This window comes from Ranitomeya imitator, chromosome 1 (genome assembly GCF_032444005.1).
Source record: "Ranitomeya imitator isolate aRanImi1 chromosome 1, aRanImi1.pri, whole genome shotgun sequence".
Taxonomy (NCBI): domain Eukaryota; kingdom Metazoa; phylum Chordata; class Amphibia; order Anura; family Dendrobatidae; genus Ranitomeya; species Ranitomeya imitator.
The window spans coordinates 899,265,221-899,279,737 of NC_091282.1; the positions used below are offsets into that span (position 1 = coordinate 899,265,221).

The 14,517-nt window shown below is 41.9% G+C and overlaps 1 protein-coding gene across 6 annotated transcripts in view; it reads right to left on the bottom strand.

Annotated features, from left to right (window-relative positions):
* The window catches only part of WDFY3 (WD repeat and FYVE domain containing 3), a 382,468-nt gene that overhangs the window by 57,117 nt on the left and 310,834 nt on the right, over positions 1-14,517 (bottom strand). For all 6 annotated transcript variants that reach the window (XM_069743279.1, XM_069743265.1, XM_069743271.1 and 3 more), the window contains 4 exons: positions 6,955-7,061; positions 4,293-4,475; positions 3,883-4,040; positions 3,371-3,448 (listed from right to left, as the gene is read on the bottom strand). In XM_069743279.1, the coding sequence (XP_069599380.1) occupies positions 3,371-3,448; positions 3,883-4,040; positions 4,293-4,475; positions 6,955-7,061 (526 nt within the window). The remainder of the gene's footprint in view (positions 1-3,370; positions 3,449-3,882; positions 4,041-4,292; positions 4,476-6,954; positions 7,062-14,517) is intronic.

Genomic DNA, 14,517 nt, shown 5'->3' on the forward strand with positions numbered 1-14,517 from the left:
AGAACATGACAGATTGGACACTGGCAAGATTCTATCCTATTTTGGTCTGTATATACAATAATTGCAAAAATAACTATGCACCAATTCTATAAATGTTGTGGATAAACACCCAGTCACTGCCACTAGTGAGCCAAATGTCACTTATTATGTGGCACCCTTGAAATTGTTTCAGAAAATTAAGTATTTCCCATAGACAATTATTGCAGATACACATTTATTTCCTCTGTATTTATTGGAACACCACAAATAAAAAAAAAGAAAAGGCTATAAGGACATTATTTCACACAAAACATCCAAAATGGACAGGACAAAATTTGTGGCACCTTTCCAAAATTGTGCGTAAACCACTTTATTTCAAGCATGTGAGGTTCATTCAAACTCACCTGTAGCAAGTAATAGGTGTGATCGATATGAAAATCATACCTGAAACCTGACACATAGGGGAGAAGTTGATTCAAGGTTTGTACTGTGTGTGCGAGTGCCACACTAAGCAAGGCGTACAGAAAGAAGAGATATGTATGTTATGTATGGATATGTATGTACCCCTCTGTATCTGCTCATGCATATATGTGTACACATGTGTACGGCCATGTGTGTATGTGTGTACATATAGGGTGCTTGTAAGCAGTGCTTATGATCCAATTCTTCTGTATATCATTACTTTGGTTACACCAATTTTGTGGTAATGTTAAATCATATGTATTTCACCTTCTCATTTTGTGCTATTTTCTTTCTGTTTCCCTTTGTTGTTTGTTATTTTGATATCTGTTTTATATTTATTCTATTAGGTCCCTCCACAGAATACTATCCGGGCTTTCTATTGCGCCATAATATGTTATGTAGATGGTAAAACTTGTTGCCATTATACATCTTTATCAGGGGATACAGTTTTTACCTATTGAGCATGTGTTGGTCCGGGTGAGTGCTTTATTTTTGGGGGTGTTGTTCCATGCCCTTCAACAAGATGGCTATGCGGTCTGTTATATACATGCCTGTTTATATCTCTCACCGTACTAACAGCATACTGTCTTGCACATGTCGGCCTGTTTGCCATGATGATGGCCGTGTATTCTGACCTATGCATGTACACTTTATCCTTTTCCAAGATGGCTGTGCAGCATAGTTTATGCATACACTCCTTTACTAAGATGGCGGCAGGTTACCTCTATGCGCATGCTCATATACGTCAGTTCCGGTCTCGGATACCGTGGTGCTGGTGACCCTGGATCACATGGGGCCCATGTGTTTCCGGTGTCGCATAGCCAGGTGGGCTGATGACCGGCAACTATGACGTTGGGGACTTTAGGTGCAATTATTTCCGGCCTGGTGGATATAAATGTTTAATCTATGCACACATTGCTTCACCCCTTGAGAAAAACATCTGCCGAAACGTGCGTCGGGGTGGACAGGAGCTGGGTGCATATCTATTTACACCAGTCAAATTAACGGGTATGTACAACCACATGTATGCGTATATATGCTTGACATCCTATGTCAGTACTGTATGTAACTATTTTGTTGGACTACTCATGTACATCTAAGGCTGGTACTGACAATACTGCCACTAATAGATACTATTATATGCACCCACTCTTGTCCCTTTTTTATGTGCTGAGGGTGTCATGGGGGATCCTCTCTCTGCCGTTTTATACCTGTTGTTATTAATAAAGCTTTTTGTGATTTGCATATAATGGGACTTATGACTGCTTCTTTATGGGTTTTTTGGTCATGTTGAATATGCAATTTGTGTGGTACGGTCCTATCCAGTCTTATTACGCTCTGATAAATCACTCATTATTGTGATTGTTACTATATAATTGACTGGTATGCTTTCCATTAAGTATCTTTGGTTAGACTCCGGGTGCATCAGTGTCAGCGCGTACTATACATTTGAATGAAATTAAACGTTATGGCAGGAGACCCAGGAGTACCCCACTGTTCACACAAATACACATAAAAAGCTAGACTGCAGTTTGTCACAATTTACACGAGTAAGCCAAAATCCTTCTAGGAAAGCTTCTTGTGGACAGAGGAGACCAAGATAAAGCTTTTTGGTAAAGCACATCACTCTACTGTATACCGAAAATGTAATGAGGTCACTACAAAGAAAAGAACACAGTACCTACAGTCAAATATGGTGGAGGTTCAAAGATGCTTTGGAATTATTTTACTGCCTCTGGCACTGGGTGCCTTGACTGTGTTCAAGGCATCATTAAATCTGAAGATTACCGGGATTGTGGGTTGCAATGCAGTGCCCAGTGTTAAGCTGGGATTGCATCCTAGGTCATGGGTCTTCCAGCAGCACAATGACCCCAATCATACTTAAAGAAGCATTCAAAAATGGATGGAAACAAAACACTGAAGAGTTCTCAAGTGGCAGGCAATGAGTCCAGATCTAAATCCCATTAAACACCTGTGGAGAGATCTTAAAACTGTTGTTGGGATAAAGGAACCCTTCAAATATGAGAGACCTGGAACAGTTTGTAAAAGAAGAGTTGTCCAAAATTTTGTTGATGGTTATAGGAAGCAATTGACTGCAGTTATTTACTCCAAAGGGTGTGCAACCAAATATTAGGTTCAGGTTCCTAACAATTTTGTCTGGCCCATTTTTGAGGTTTTGTGTGAAATTATGTCCAACTTGTATTTTTCTTCCTGTTTTTTTTGTGTTGTTCCAATACACACAAAGGAAATAAACATCTGTTTAACAACAGGTGTATAATTGCAATAATTTTCTAGGAGAAATACTTCATTTTCTGGAACAATTTCAAGGATGCCAACACTTTGTCATCACTATATATACACATATATACAAATAAAAATAGCAAAATGACAAAAATTTTAAAAAACAAATCAAATAGAAATTAATGAAGAGACAAAAAAGTGCAATTAGGGTCTTATCTGGTAACCAAGCGGTATAGAATTTTAGAGGTACGCTCACATGATAGGGTTGTGTCAATGACAACTCCCAGAGAAGCATGCAAAGGCTGCAACGGAACCACCAATGAGATGCGATACAATAAATGAGGAATACGGTGTTTCAGAGTCTGCACTGATCATTGAGGTTGGTCCTGATGAAGAGGTTTGAAAACCTTGAAACGCGTTGACGTAATAAACTGCATTCATGCTTCACCTTTGTGTGTGATCATACTTTTGAACCTTGGGCAGCGCGGACTCTGAACCAAAGTATTTCTCATTTATTGTATTAAAAATCTTTAAACAAAAATACATAAAAATAGAAAAGTGTATGTCTAAAAAATACATGTAGGATAATGAGCAAAAACTTGTTGAATCAATATCATGTTTAAATCTCCAGACTGCACACAATATAGCCACATAAGTAATGCTCTACAACGAAAACACTTGTGCTTACCTCTTGGTTCTCTTTATATTGCATGTCCACTAGGTCACGTACAACGGCGATGTGAGTGAATATCCACTGGGAGATTTCCTTGGTAATCAAATAAATACAGGCATAGCACATTACTGACAATGCTGCCGAGCAAAAATGCATAATTGGGTTCATACAGGCAAATAAGCAAACATTTACTAATGCATCGACATGGGCTCAGCTAATGGAGGCTGATACTATGGATTGTACAGTTTACAAAATAAAGCCTAAACTGTCCAGAATATTTACCAATTTCCATTTATGCATCTAGTTTTCAGATATAGTTATATCTGTTACATTAAACTACTCTTAAAGTGGATGAAAATGATAGAAAATATAACTAATTCTAGCTACATGTATGCTGCAATCTCAAACCATAGAAGAAAGTTCAGAATATTGAAGAATTGTGAAAATTTACTAAGAGGTATCCATCAATACAAAATAGTGGTAATATTACTGCAAAAGATGCTCATCGGTAAAAAGTAAAAGATTACCTGCGTGGAGAGGTTATTCTTGTTGAGACCACTTTCCTTACGGTTCCTTCTTGATCCAGTTAGTTTGGAAAGACCAAAGCCACTACTGACACGTGATAGTTTAGATTGAGAGCTTGGGACCAGCGCTTCCCCTTTACTGATGCACTTCTTCTCGTAGGCTGTTGAAGAAAACCAGAGCTTTTAGGTAAAGCTTAAATCTCACTACATGATGCCCCAACATCCATTAGCGATGTTCTACACAATCACAATGTCCTGCTATTAAACTGAGCAGGACCACAGGAAGTTCGCACTCGGGAACTCTAGGTGGAGATACAGGAAGTGCACAGTATTCTGAATCAACCTTTTGGTAGATTTCAAACACAATGAAAACAATACCACAAAATAAATTCAATCTCTTTGAAATGGCTTACCAAGATGATTTTGCCAAGCACGTAACGTTGCCTCTTCAATAAAAGGCCTGACGACAGCAATATCCACATGTCCTCGTTCATTGACAGGAAATGTCACTTTGAACATATCCTCCAGAACTTGTTTTTTGCTATGAATCAACTCAATCCAAACTCTGTTGACAGCTTTTAAAAGTAGCTGACGCCCTGCAAAACATATTCAGTGCTCTTTATACCTTTCTAAGTGAGATCAATATAAAATGTAGTTTTACTGAAAAAAAATGAGAATTTAAAACATCTCCGATACATTAGTACACATCCATATTTCTCACTTCACACTAGACCTTGGATATCAAGGTCCCAGAGTCTGGAGGAAGAGTGTAGAGGCACACAATCCAAGCTGCTGGAGATCTAGTGTGAAGTTTCCACAATCAGTGATGGTTTGGGGAGCCATGTCATCTGCTGGTGTAGGTCCTACTGTGTTTTATCAAGACCAAGTCAGTGCAGCCATCTACCAGGAAATTTTAGAGCACTTCATGCTTCCCTCTGCCAACAAGCTTTTTGGAGATGGAAATTTCATTCTCCAGCATGACTTGGCACCTGTCCACACTGCCAAAAGTACCAATACCTGGTTTAAAAACCACAGTATCACTTTGGTTGATTGGCCAGCAAACTCGCCTCTCCTTAACCCCATAGAGAATCTATGGGGTATTGTCACGAGGAAGACGAGAGACACCAGACCCAACAATGCAGATGAGCTGAAGGCTGCTATCAAAGCAACCAGGGCTTCCATGACACCTCAGCAGTGCCACAGACTGATCGCCTCCATGCCAAGCTGCGTTGATGCAGTAATTGATGCAAAAGGAGCCTTGACCAAGCATTGAGTACATTTACTGAACATACAGTTCACTAGGCCATCATTTCAGATTTTAAAATCATTTTTCAAGCTGGTGTTATAAAGTATTCTAATTTACTGACATAATGACTTTTGGGTTTTCGTTGGCTTTAAGCCATAATCATCAACATTAACAGAAATAAACACTAGAAATAAATCACTCTGTTTGTAATGACTCTATATGATATAGGAGTTTCATATTTTGTACTGAAGAACTGAAATAAATTAACTTTTTGATGATATTCTAATTTTGTGAGAAGCACCTGTATTTGTGTTTTAACTATTTCTTCAGAATGTATTTCAAGGACGTAAAAATAATTTCACAACATTAGTTGGTGGACCACCTATAACTTAGAAATCATTTCCAGGGACATTTGTTGGTGGACCACCTATAACTTAGAAATCATTTCCAGGGACATTTGTTGGTGGACCAACTATAACTTAGAAATCATTTCCAGGGACATTTGTTGGTGGACCACCTATAACTTAAAAATCATTTCCAGGGACATTTGTTGGTGGACCACCTATAACTTAGAAATCATTTCCAGGGACATTTGTTGGTGGACCACCTATAACTTAGAAATCATTTCCAGGGACATTTGTTGGTGGACCAACTAAAACTTAGAAATCATTTCCATGGACATTTGTTGGTGGACCAACTAAAACTTAGAAATCATTTCCATGGACATTTGTTGGTGGACCAACTATAGCTTAGAAATCATTTCTAGGGACATTTGTTGGTGGACCACCTATAACTTAGAAATCATTTCCATGGACATTTGTTGGTGGACCAACTAAAACTTAGAAATCATTTCCATGGACATTTGTTGGTGGACCAACTATAGCTTAGAAATCATTTCTAGGGACATTTGTTGGTGGACCACCTATAACTTAGAAATCATTTCCAGGGACATTTGTTGGTGGACCAACTAAAACTTAGAAATCATTTCCATGGACATTTGTTGGTGGACCACCTATAACTTAGAAATCATTTCCAGGGACATTTGTCGGTGTTTACCTTTAACTTAACAAAATCTTTTTCAAAAGCATTTATTGGTAGATCCTTGATATCTTGTAAATTATTTCCATTTCTTCTTAGACTGCCTGTAACCTTACAAACAATTTGTAAAGGATATTTGTTGTTGGATCAGATATTACATAAAAATAATTGCCAAGGACATTTGTTGGTGGACCCTTGATACCTTATAAATCATTACATTGACATTTGTTAGGCTAGGGTCACATTGCGTTAGTGCAATCCGTTTAGCGCTAGCAGATTGCGCTAACGCAATGTTTTTACTGGGGCTGCGATCCCCGATCTGCGAGAGCGGGGAACGGACCACGGGCGCGCCTCGGACGCTGCAAGCAGCGTCCGCGGCGCGCCACAAAACACCGGCGCGTCGCTAGCGCGTGCCGAACATGGCACGCGCTAGTGCTGCGCGTTCCCATTGCCGTGAATGGGCGCGCTAACGGACGCGTTGCACGGCGTTAATTTCGCCGTGCAACACTGTCCGTTAGCACGTTCCCATTAACGCAATGGGAACCTAGCCTTACTGGGCAGCAAATTAGCAGTTATTTCTAGGGACATTTGTTGGTGGGCAGCCTCAAACTTAAAATTTGAAATGATTTGTTGTTTTAGTTGACGGCTTTGTTGTAAACACCACTGAATATTATGAGGTCTATTCCTCTTTACAATGTTACCCCAAAATGACACAAAAAAGAACAAATAAGGAATCATTTTATGTGTTAAACATAGTTTAATATGACAGTAGTTGGCATTCCAGTATTTACCTTCACTAACATCCTGGTATATTCCATCAGGTTCTACCTCTGAGGGCATCATGATGTGCCATGTGGTCATCCTGGCTTCAGCCTCCAATCCAAAGCCATCAGGGTTGCTACAATATGATACAGGACTCCATTAAATATTATTTGCCACTCCGGTAATACAAACTGCAGCGCTCTATTACAGACGATCATGCTCATGTTTCCATAGTAACACGAAACAATTCTGTTTTCTACACTGCTAACCTCATTTTCTTGTTACTTTGAAAGTAACTGAAAACTGCAAATTCCAAATCTGTATGAATTAACCTGCAGGCCACTTACATATTTCCATAACAATCATGAGATTTACCATGACAAGTTTGCTATACTTTCTAAATAGCTGTATTTCACCCAACAACTGCCATACACATCCGGGCAATAAAATAATACATATATTTGATTGCCATTGTTACATATGCTGGTGGCGGATTAAGTGAATACCAAATTTCATTTGTTCTAAATTTATGTAAATGTCAAAATGGAGGTCTGATCTATTATTAAAGGGAAGGTGCCACCAGTTTTCTCGTATTTTGTTTTTTTGTGAAATTAAGCTTAAAATAGTAATTAAAATGTATTAATGCAATGTTTGCACTGTTTGCAAACATTTCTATATGAAAAATATTATATATTTTTCTACAAATATACATATTTACCACTAGGGGGAGCATTTTCCGTTTTAGACCTCAAGCAGCTATAGTAAGATTTAGCAGCTCTGCCCCAGGGATATTAGACCACCCAAAAGGGGAGGGAAATGGTGATGTCAGCAGTTACTGCCCCAACAGTAAGAATGAAGAGCAGCATCACAGGGCAGCACCATTTTGTGTGTGATTGCCCTGTGACCTGCTGTCACCAGCAGTTACTGCATCAGAGGCACAGCTTATTTACAGAGGAGCAGAACACAGTGGGCTCAGCAGAATCTGGACCCAAGAAGAGTGAAGACATGTGGTGTGCATGGAGCAGCATTAGGAGCTGTCTGGGAGCTCCAGCTCTGCAGTGAATAGCCAGGCATTATGGAGGGAGGGGAGAGATGCATTGTATGGCTAAGGCCGGGGTCACACTAGACCGCAATACGGACGAGTGCAATGCGATAAAAAAAAATCGCATTGCGCTCGTCCCAATGTTAATCTATGGGGCAGCTCCCATCATCCGATATTCTCTCGGCCGTATTCAGGATCCGAGTGAAATCGCAGCATGCTGCAATTCTCAGCGTATCTCGGCCGAGAATCGACAATGAAAGTCTAGGGGGGTGAGAGAAAAAAAAAAATCGCACAGCACACGGACCATCAGTGTGACGTGCGAGAAATTCTCAGGCATTGGGCAGGTGACAGGAAAGGCTCAGCCATTATTTGCTCATTTTGCAAGTGTGTGAGAAAATCTCACCATACGGACGCCATACGGATGTCACACGGATCATTGGATGCGAGAAAATCGCATCCTCGCACTGCACACGGATCACTGTTTTGGTAACATTTGTGCGATTCTCGTCCATCAAAAACGGACCTTTTTTTATACGTTGTGTGCGTTCCCGGCCTAAGAGTGACTGATGGGAGAGAAAGAGACGTGAAGTATGATGAGTGAGACACATATGGAGTGTGATGGGGAGATACACATTGAGGCTATGTGCACACGTTCAGGATTTTTCGCATTTTTTTGCGTTTGTTCGCTATAAAAATGTGATAAAAACAATTTAAAAATGCATACATATGCATCCCATCATTTATAATGCATTCCGCAATTTTTGTGCATATGTTGCGTTTTTTCTGGGGGAAAAACGCAACATGTTCTGCGCATGTCGTGTCTCCTCCTTTGATGTGGGCTCCGGCGCTGAGCCCACATCAAAGTCACTACATGTCGGCTGTTTTGTACAGCTGACATGTGCGCGCAATAGCGGCAGGTGAAATCGCAATTCACCCGCCGCTATTAACCTGTTAAATGCTGCTGTCAAATGCTGACAGCGGCATTTAACTACCGCTTCCAGCCGCAAATGGGCGTATCGTCCACCCCCGTCACATGATCAGGGGTTGGCGATGCGTCAGGATGGTAACCATAGAGGTCCTTGAGACCTCTATAGCTACTGATGCCGGCCTGCTGTGAGCGCCTCCCTGTGGTTGGCGCTCATAGCAAGCCTGTAATTCAGCTACGGAGCAGCAATCTGATGATCGCTGCTATGTAGCTGAGCCGATCGAGTTGTGTCAGCTTCTAGTTTCCCATGGAGGCTATTGAAGCATGGCAAATGTAAAAAAAATGTTTTTAAAAATATGAAAAAAAAAAAAAATTAAAAGTTTAAATCACCCCCCTTTTGCCCCATCAAAAATAAAACAATAAAAAAATCAAACCTACACATATTTAGTATCGCCGCGTTCAGAATCGCCCAATCTGTCAATAGAAAAAAACATGACTGACATGTGCCCGCAATAGCGGCAGGTGAGATCGCGATTCAACCGTTCCTCTGTATGTGTTTTCCGTCCGGCGGAAACAGCTGTTTTGACGGATCCTGCAAAAAACAGATGAAACGTGTGGCCATCCGGCGCTAATACAACTCAATGAGAAAATAACGGATCTGGCGTGAAAAAACGGATCCGGCGGAAAAAACTGATCTGGCAGAAAAAAAAGGAACTTGTGGGAAAAAAAACGGATCCGGCGGAAAAAAACGGATTAGGCGGGAAAAAAAGGATCCGATGGAAAAAAAACTGATCTGGCAGAAAAAAAAGGGAATTGTGGAAAAAAACGGATAAGGCGGAAAAAAACGGATAAGGCGGAAAAAAAGGATCCGATGGAAAAAAAAACTGATCTGGCAGAAAAAAAAGGAAATTGTGGAAAAAACGGATCCGGCGGGAAAAAACGGAACTGGCAGATAAAAAAAAAGAACTTGTGGAAAAAAATGGATCCGGTGGGGAAAAACGGATCTGGTGGGAAAAAACGGATCAGGCGGGAAAAAAAGGATCCGATGGAAAATAAACTGATCTGGCAGAAAAATAAGGAAATTGTGGAAAAAAACAGATCAGGCGGGAAAAAAAGGATCCGATGGAAAAAAAAACTGATCTGGCAGAAAAAAAAGGAAATTGTGGAAAAAAACTGATCCGGCGGGAAAAAACTGATCCGGCGGGAAAAGACGGATCAGGCGGGAAAAAAAGGATCCGATGGAAAAAAACTGATCTGGCAGAGAAAAAAGGAAATTGTGGAAAAAAACGGATCTGGCGGGGAAAAACAGATCAGGCGGGGAAAAAAAGGATCCGATGGAAAAAAAACCTGATCTGGCAGAAAAAAAAGGAAATTGTGGAAAAAAACGGATCAGGCGGGAAAAAACGGATCCGGCGGGAAAAAATGGATCCGGTGGAAAAAACGGATCTGGCGGAAAAAAACGGATTCTGCAAATGTGCTCGCAGGATGCTTTTTTTTCCCATAAACTTGTATTAGCGACAGATCGTGACGGATGGCCACACGTCGCGTGGTCGCGTCCGTCGTGCAACGGATCCGTCGTGTTTTGGCGGACCGTCGGCACGAAAAAACGTTCAAGTGAACTTTTTTTGTCCAGCGCGTCCGCCATTTTCTACCGCGCATGCGCTGCCAAAACTCCGCCCCCTCCTTCTAGACTTCAGAATGGGCAGTGGATGTGTTGAAAAACTGCATCCGCTGCCCACGTCGGGCACAAATTTCACAACGTGCGTCGGTACGTCGGCCCGACGCATAGCGACGGACTCGTACCGACGCAAGTGTGAAAGAGGCCTTTGTGAGGGTTGAATTTAAAAAAAACAAAAAAAAAACGCGTGGGCGCCCGTGCAATTTTCTGCGCCAGAGGGGGAAAGCCGACGGCCGGGGGCCAATATCTGTAGCCTGCTATGAATATCAGCCTGCAGCTGTCTGTATAGCCTTTACTGGCAATTAAAATAAGGGGACCCCAAAAAAACAAAATTGCGTGGGGTACCCCCTATATTTTATAGCCAGAAAGGCTACGCAGACAGCTGCAGGCTGATATTCATAGCCTAGAGAGGGGCCATGGATATTGCCCCCCCCCCCAGGCTACAAATACCAGTCCGCAGCCGCCCCAGAAATGGCGCCAATTCCGGCACTTAGCCCCTCTCTTCCCACTCCCGTGTAGCGGTGGGATATGGGGTAATGAAGGGTTAATGTCACCTTGCTATTGTAAGGTGACATTAAGCCGGGTTAATAACGGAGAGGCATCAATAAGACGCCTATCCGTTATTAATCCAATAGTAACAAAGGGTTAAAAAAAACACGCACACATTAGGAAAAAAGTATTTTAATATTCTTCATTTCACCATACTTACCATACTTCAGCGCCTGCAAAAAACGTAAAATAATAAACCGTATACTACCTGTCCGCCGTAGTCCAATTAATATCGAGTGTCCCACGACGATCTCCCCTATAGAACAGTGACATCGGGTGATGTCACCGCTCTATAGGACCCTCAGTGACACACTGACAGGAGACAATGGCTCCTGCAGTGCATCACTGAGAGGTTACCTTAGGACAAGGTCTCACTTTATGGCAATTGCTGCCTGGGAAAATTTCTCATACACCAATGGCATAAAGTGAGACTAGGGACTTTTTTTTTTTACAGCGGCGGAGGAATACAGTGGTGGAAGGATACCTTCCTGCTGTCATTGTGTTCCTGGAGCCCCTGGAGAGCAGTTACAGTATCTGATGCTGCTGCTCTCCACGGGAGATCGTCGTGGGACACTCGTGGATTTCTGCGGACAGGGAGTATATTGGTTGTTTGTTTTTTTAATATTTTTTTTACAGATGACACTGGCTTCGGCGAACAAAGTGACAAGTAATGGTGAGTATGAAATCTATGTTTAATGTACTGTATGTCTATATGTATGTAATGTATGAATGTATTGTATGTAGCATGTATGTGGCATGTATGTGGCATGTATGTAGCATGTATGTATGGAGTATTTTTTTTTTCTCCATTGAACACATTAGCCGGATGATGGGACTATTACTGTCCCATAACTGGCTAATGTGTCAATCACTGTCATTGTAGCAGGCATTGTCCGATGGGACTTGTAGTCCCATCGGACGATGCTTGCATACACGCATAGAGACCCCCCCACGCTGCACAGAGACCCCCTCACGCCGCACAGAGACCCCCCCACGCCGCACAGAGATCTCCCCACGCCGCAGAGACCCCCCCACGCCACACAGAGAGGGAGAGCGACACAGGGGGAGAGTGCAGTTTACCGGAGATCACTGGGACTCTGTGCAAGTGGGGAGGCGGAGACAGAGCAGGAGAAGGACATGGCAGAGTGTGAGAGCAGAGGATGTCTGCCCAGAACCTGCAGTGCCTGGAGTACAGAGGAGCAGTGAGGGCTTCTTCTCTCCTGCGATAGAGAGCAAGTGGAGCTCGGCAGATTGCACAGGGCTATCATAAAATGGCAGCCAGTCACACCTACAGCAGTGAGTTGTGCAGCCCACAGAGGCGTGCCCAGCTCACTGCTAATGCTGCTGCAATGTTACAGATAGGAGATAATAGACCGGCTCGGACCCTATGTCCATGGGGTGCCGTAATCTGACACTGATAGTGCCCTGCTACTGCTGCAAAACCAAGATGTCAGCCCCCAGTGCATTCTTTCTACTCATATATCACACGAAATCTGTTTTACATGCATTCAAATCTGGGTTATAACAGCATGTTATGCTACATTACATTGATTAATTAATGATCTACAAACGCGGTACCTTCCCTTTAAAGGGATATAAAAAAAGAATGTCGAATTTCATTAATTTCAAGCCCAGCTTGGTGCATGTAAGTACAAAACGCTACTGTAGAAATCCCAAATCCTTCTTTACAGAATCCACAGAATCTGAAGGCAACAAAAGTTAAATAAATTAAATATTCACAACTTTATAGTTTGTAAGGTACATACTGACAAAATATTGTCCCTGAGCCAAGATCTCACATTTGTACTCAGCCAACAGACATTCACACAAAATCATGTGGATTTGCAAGTCTACAAAAGAAATTCAATGGTAACCACTTTTTTTCATGCCAGGATAGATCAAGCAACTGGGGGCTTAAAGAAACGAAGCTCAGATCTCACACGCAGAAGAGGGGCCTCACATTTATTAACCCCTTAACAACCAGAGGTTTTTTTGGTTTTGCATTTTCGTTTTTCGCTCCCCTTCTTTCCAGAGCCATAACTTTTTTTTATTTTTTTGGTGAAAATTACCATGCGAGGGCTTGTTTTTTGTGGGATGAGTTGTATTTTTGAACGGCACCATTGGTTTTGCCATGTCGTGTACTAGAACACAGGAAAAAAATTCCAAGTGCGGTGAAATTGCAAAAGTGCAATGCCACACTTGTTTTTTGTTTGTTTGTTTTTTGTTTTTTTTGCTAGGTTCACTAAATGTTAAAACTGACCTGCAATTATGACTCTCCAGGTCATTACGAGTTCATAGACACCTAACATGTCTAGGTTATTTTTTATTTAAGTGGTGAAAAAAAATTCAAAAGTTTGCTTAAAAAAAAATTTGCGCCATTTTCCGATACCCGTAGCGTCTCCATTTTTCGTTATCTTGGGTCAGGTGAGGGCTTATTTTTTGTGTGCCGAGCTGACGTTTTTAATGATACCATATTGGTGCAGATACAATCTTTTTATCGCCCATTATAGCATTTTAATGCAATGTCACGACAACCAAAAAAACATAATTCTGTATTTTTGACTTTTTTCTCGCTACGCTGTTTAGCGATCAGGTTAATCCGTTTTTTATTGATAGATCGGGCGATCCTGAAAGCGGCGATACCAAATATGTGCTATGAGCATCGGCTGGCGCTCATAGCAATCCGGCAGTGACAACCATAGAGATCTCCAGGAGACCTCTGGTTGTCATGCCAACCCACCGGTGACCCGCGATCAAGTGAGAGGGTCATCGGTGAGCGGATTTCCGGCACAACTGCCGAAAGCGCTTGTTAAATGCCGCTGTCAGCATTTGACAGTGGCATTTAACGGGTTAATAGCCATGGGTGGATCGCGATTCCACTCGCAGCTGTTCTGGGCACATGTCAGCTGTTCAAAACAGCTGACTTGTCCCCAGAAAGATGTGAGCGTACCGCCTGAGCCCACATCAAAGGGAGAGAGTCTGACATCGGTGTACTAATACGTCTGATGTCGGAAAGGGGTTAATGGAGAGTGATGGCACATGTCAGCGCACCAGTCAGCTTCAAGTGAGAAGACAATGGGCGCTAAATGGAATACATGGGTTCTACATGTAATCCAGTGCCACATCTGAAACCCCATAAGGCAGTGAGTTGACCACTACTGGTTTTTAGTTTACATACTAATAGACGTGTGCCTGGGTGTGTACTGGTGTTTGTGTATATATGCATTAGTGAAGGTTAGCTTTATAGTGGGGGATTATTTGGGAGTATTAGGCGAGTACTGTGCTGTGTACAAGTCTTATTAGTGGGGTTCAGTCTGGTAATAGCAATGCGGTTCTCAGCTGTTAGGTGCTCTGGTCAACTATAGTGCTGTGAAAAGGTTTCATTCAGGTGTGGAAAA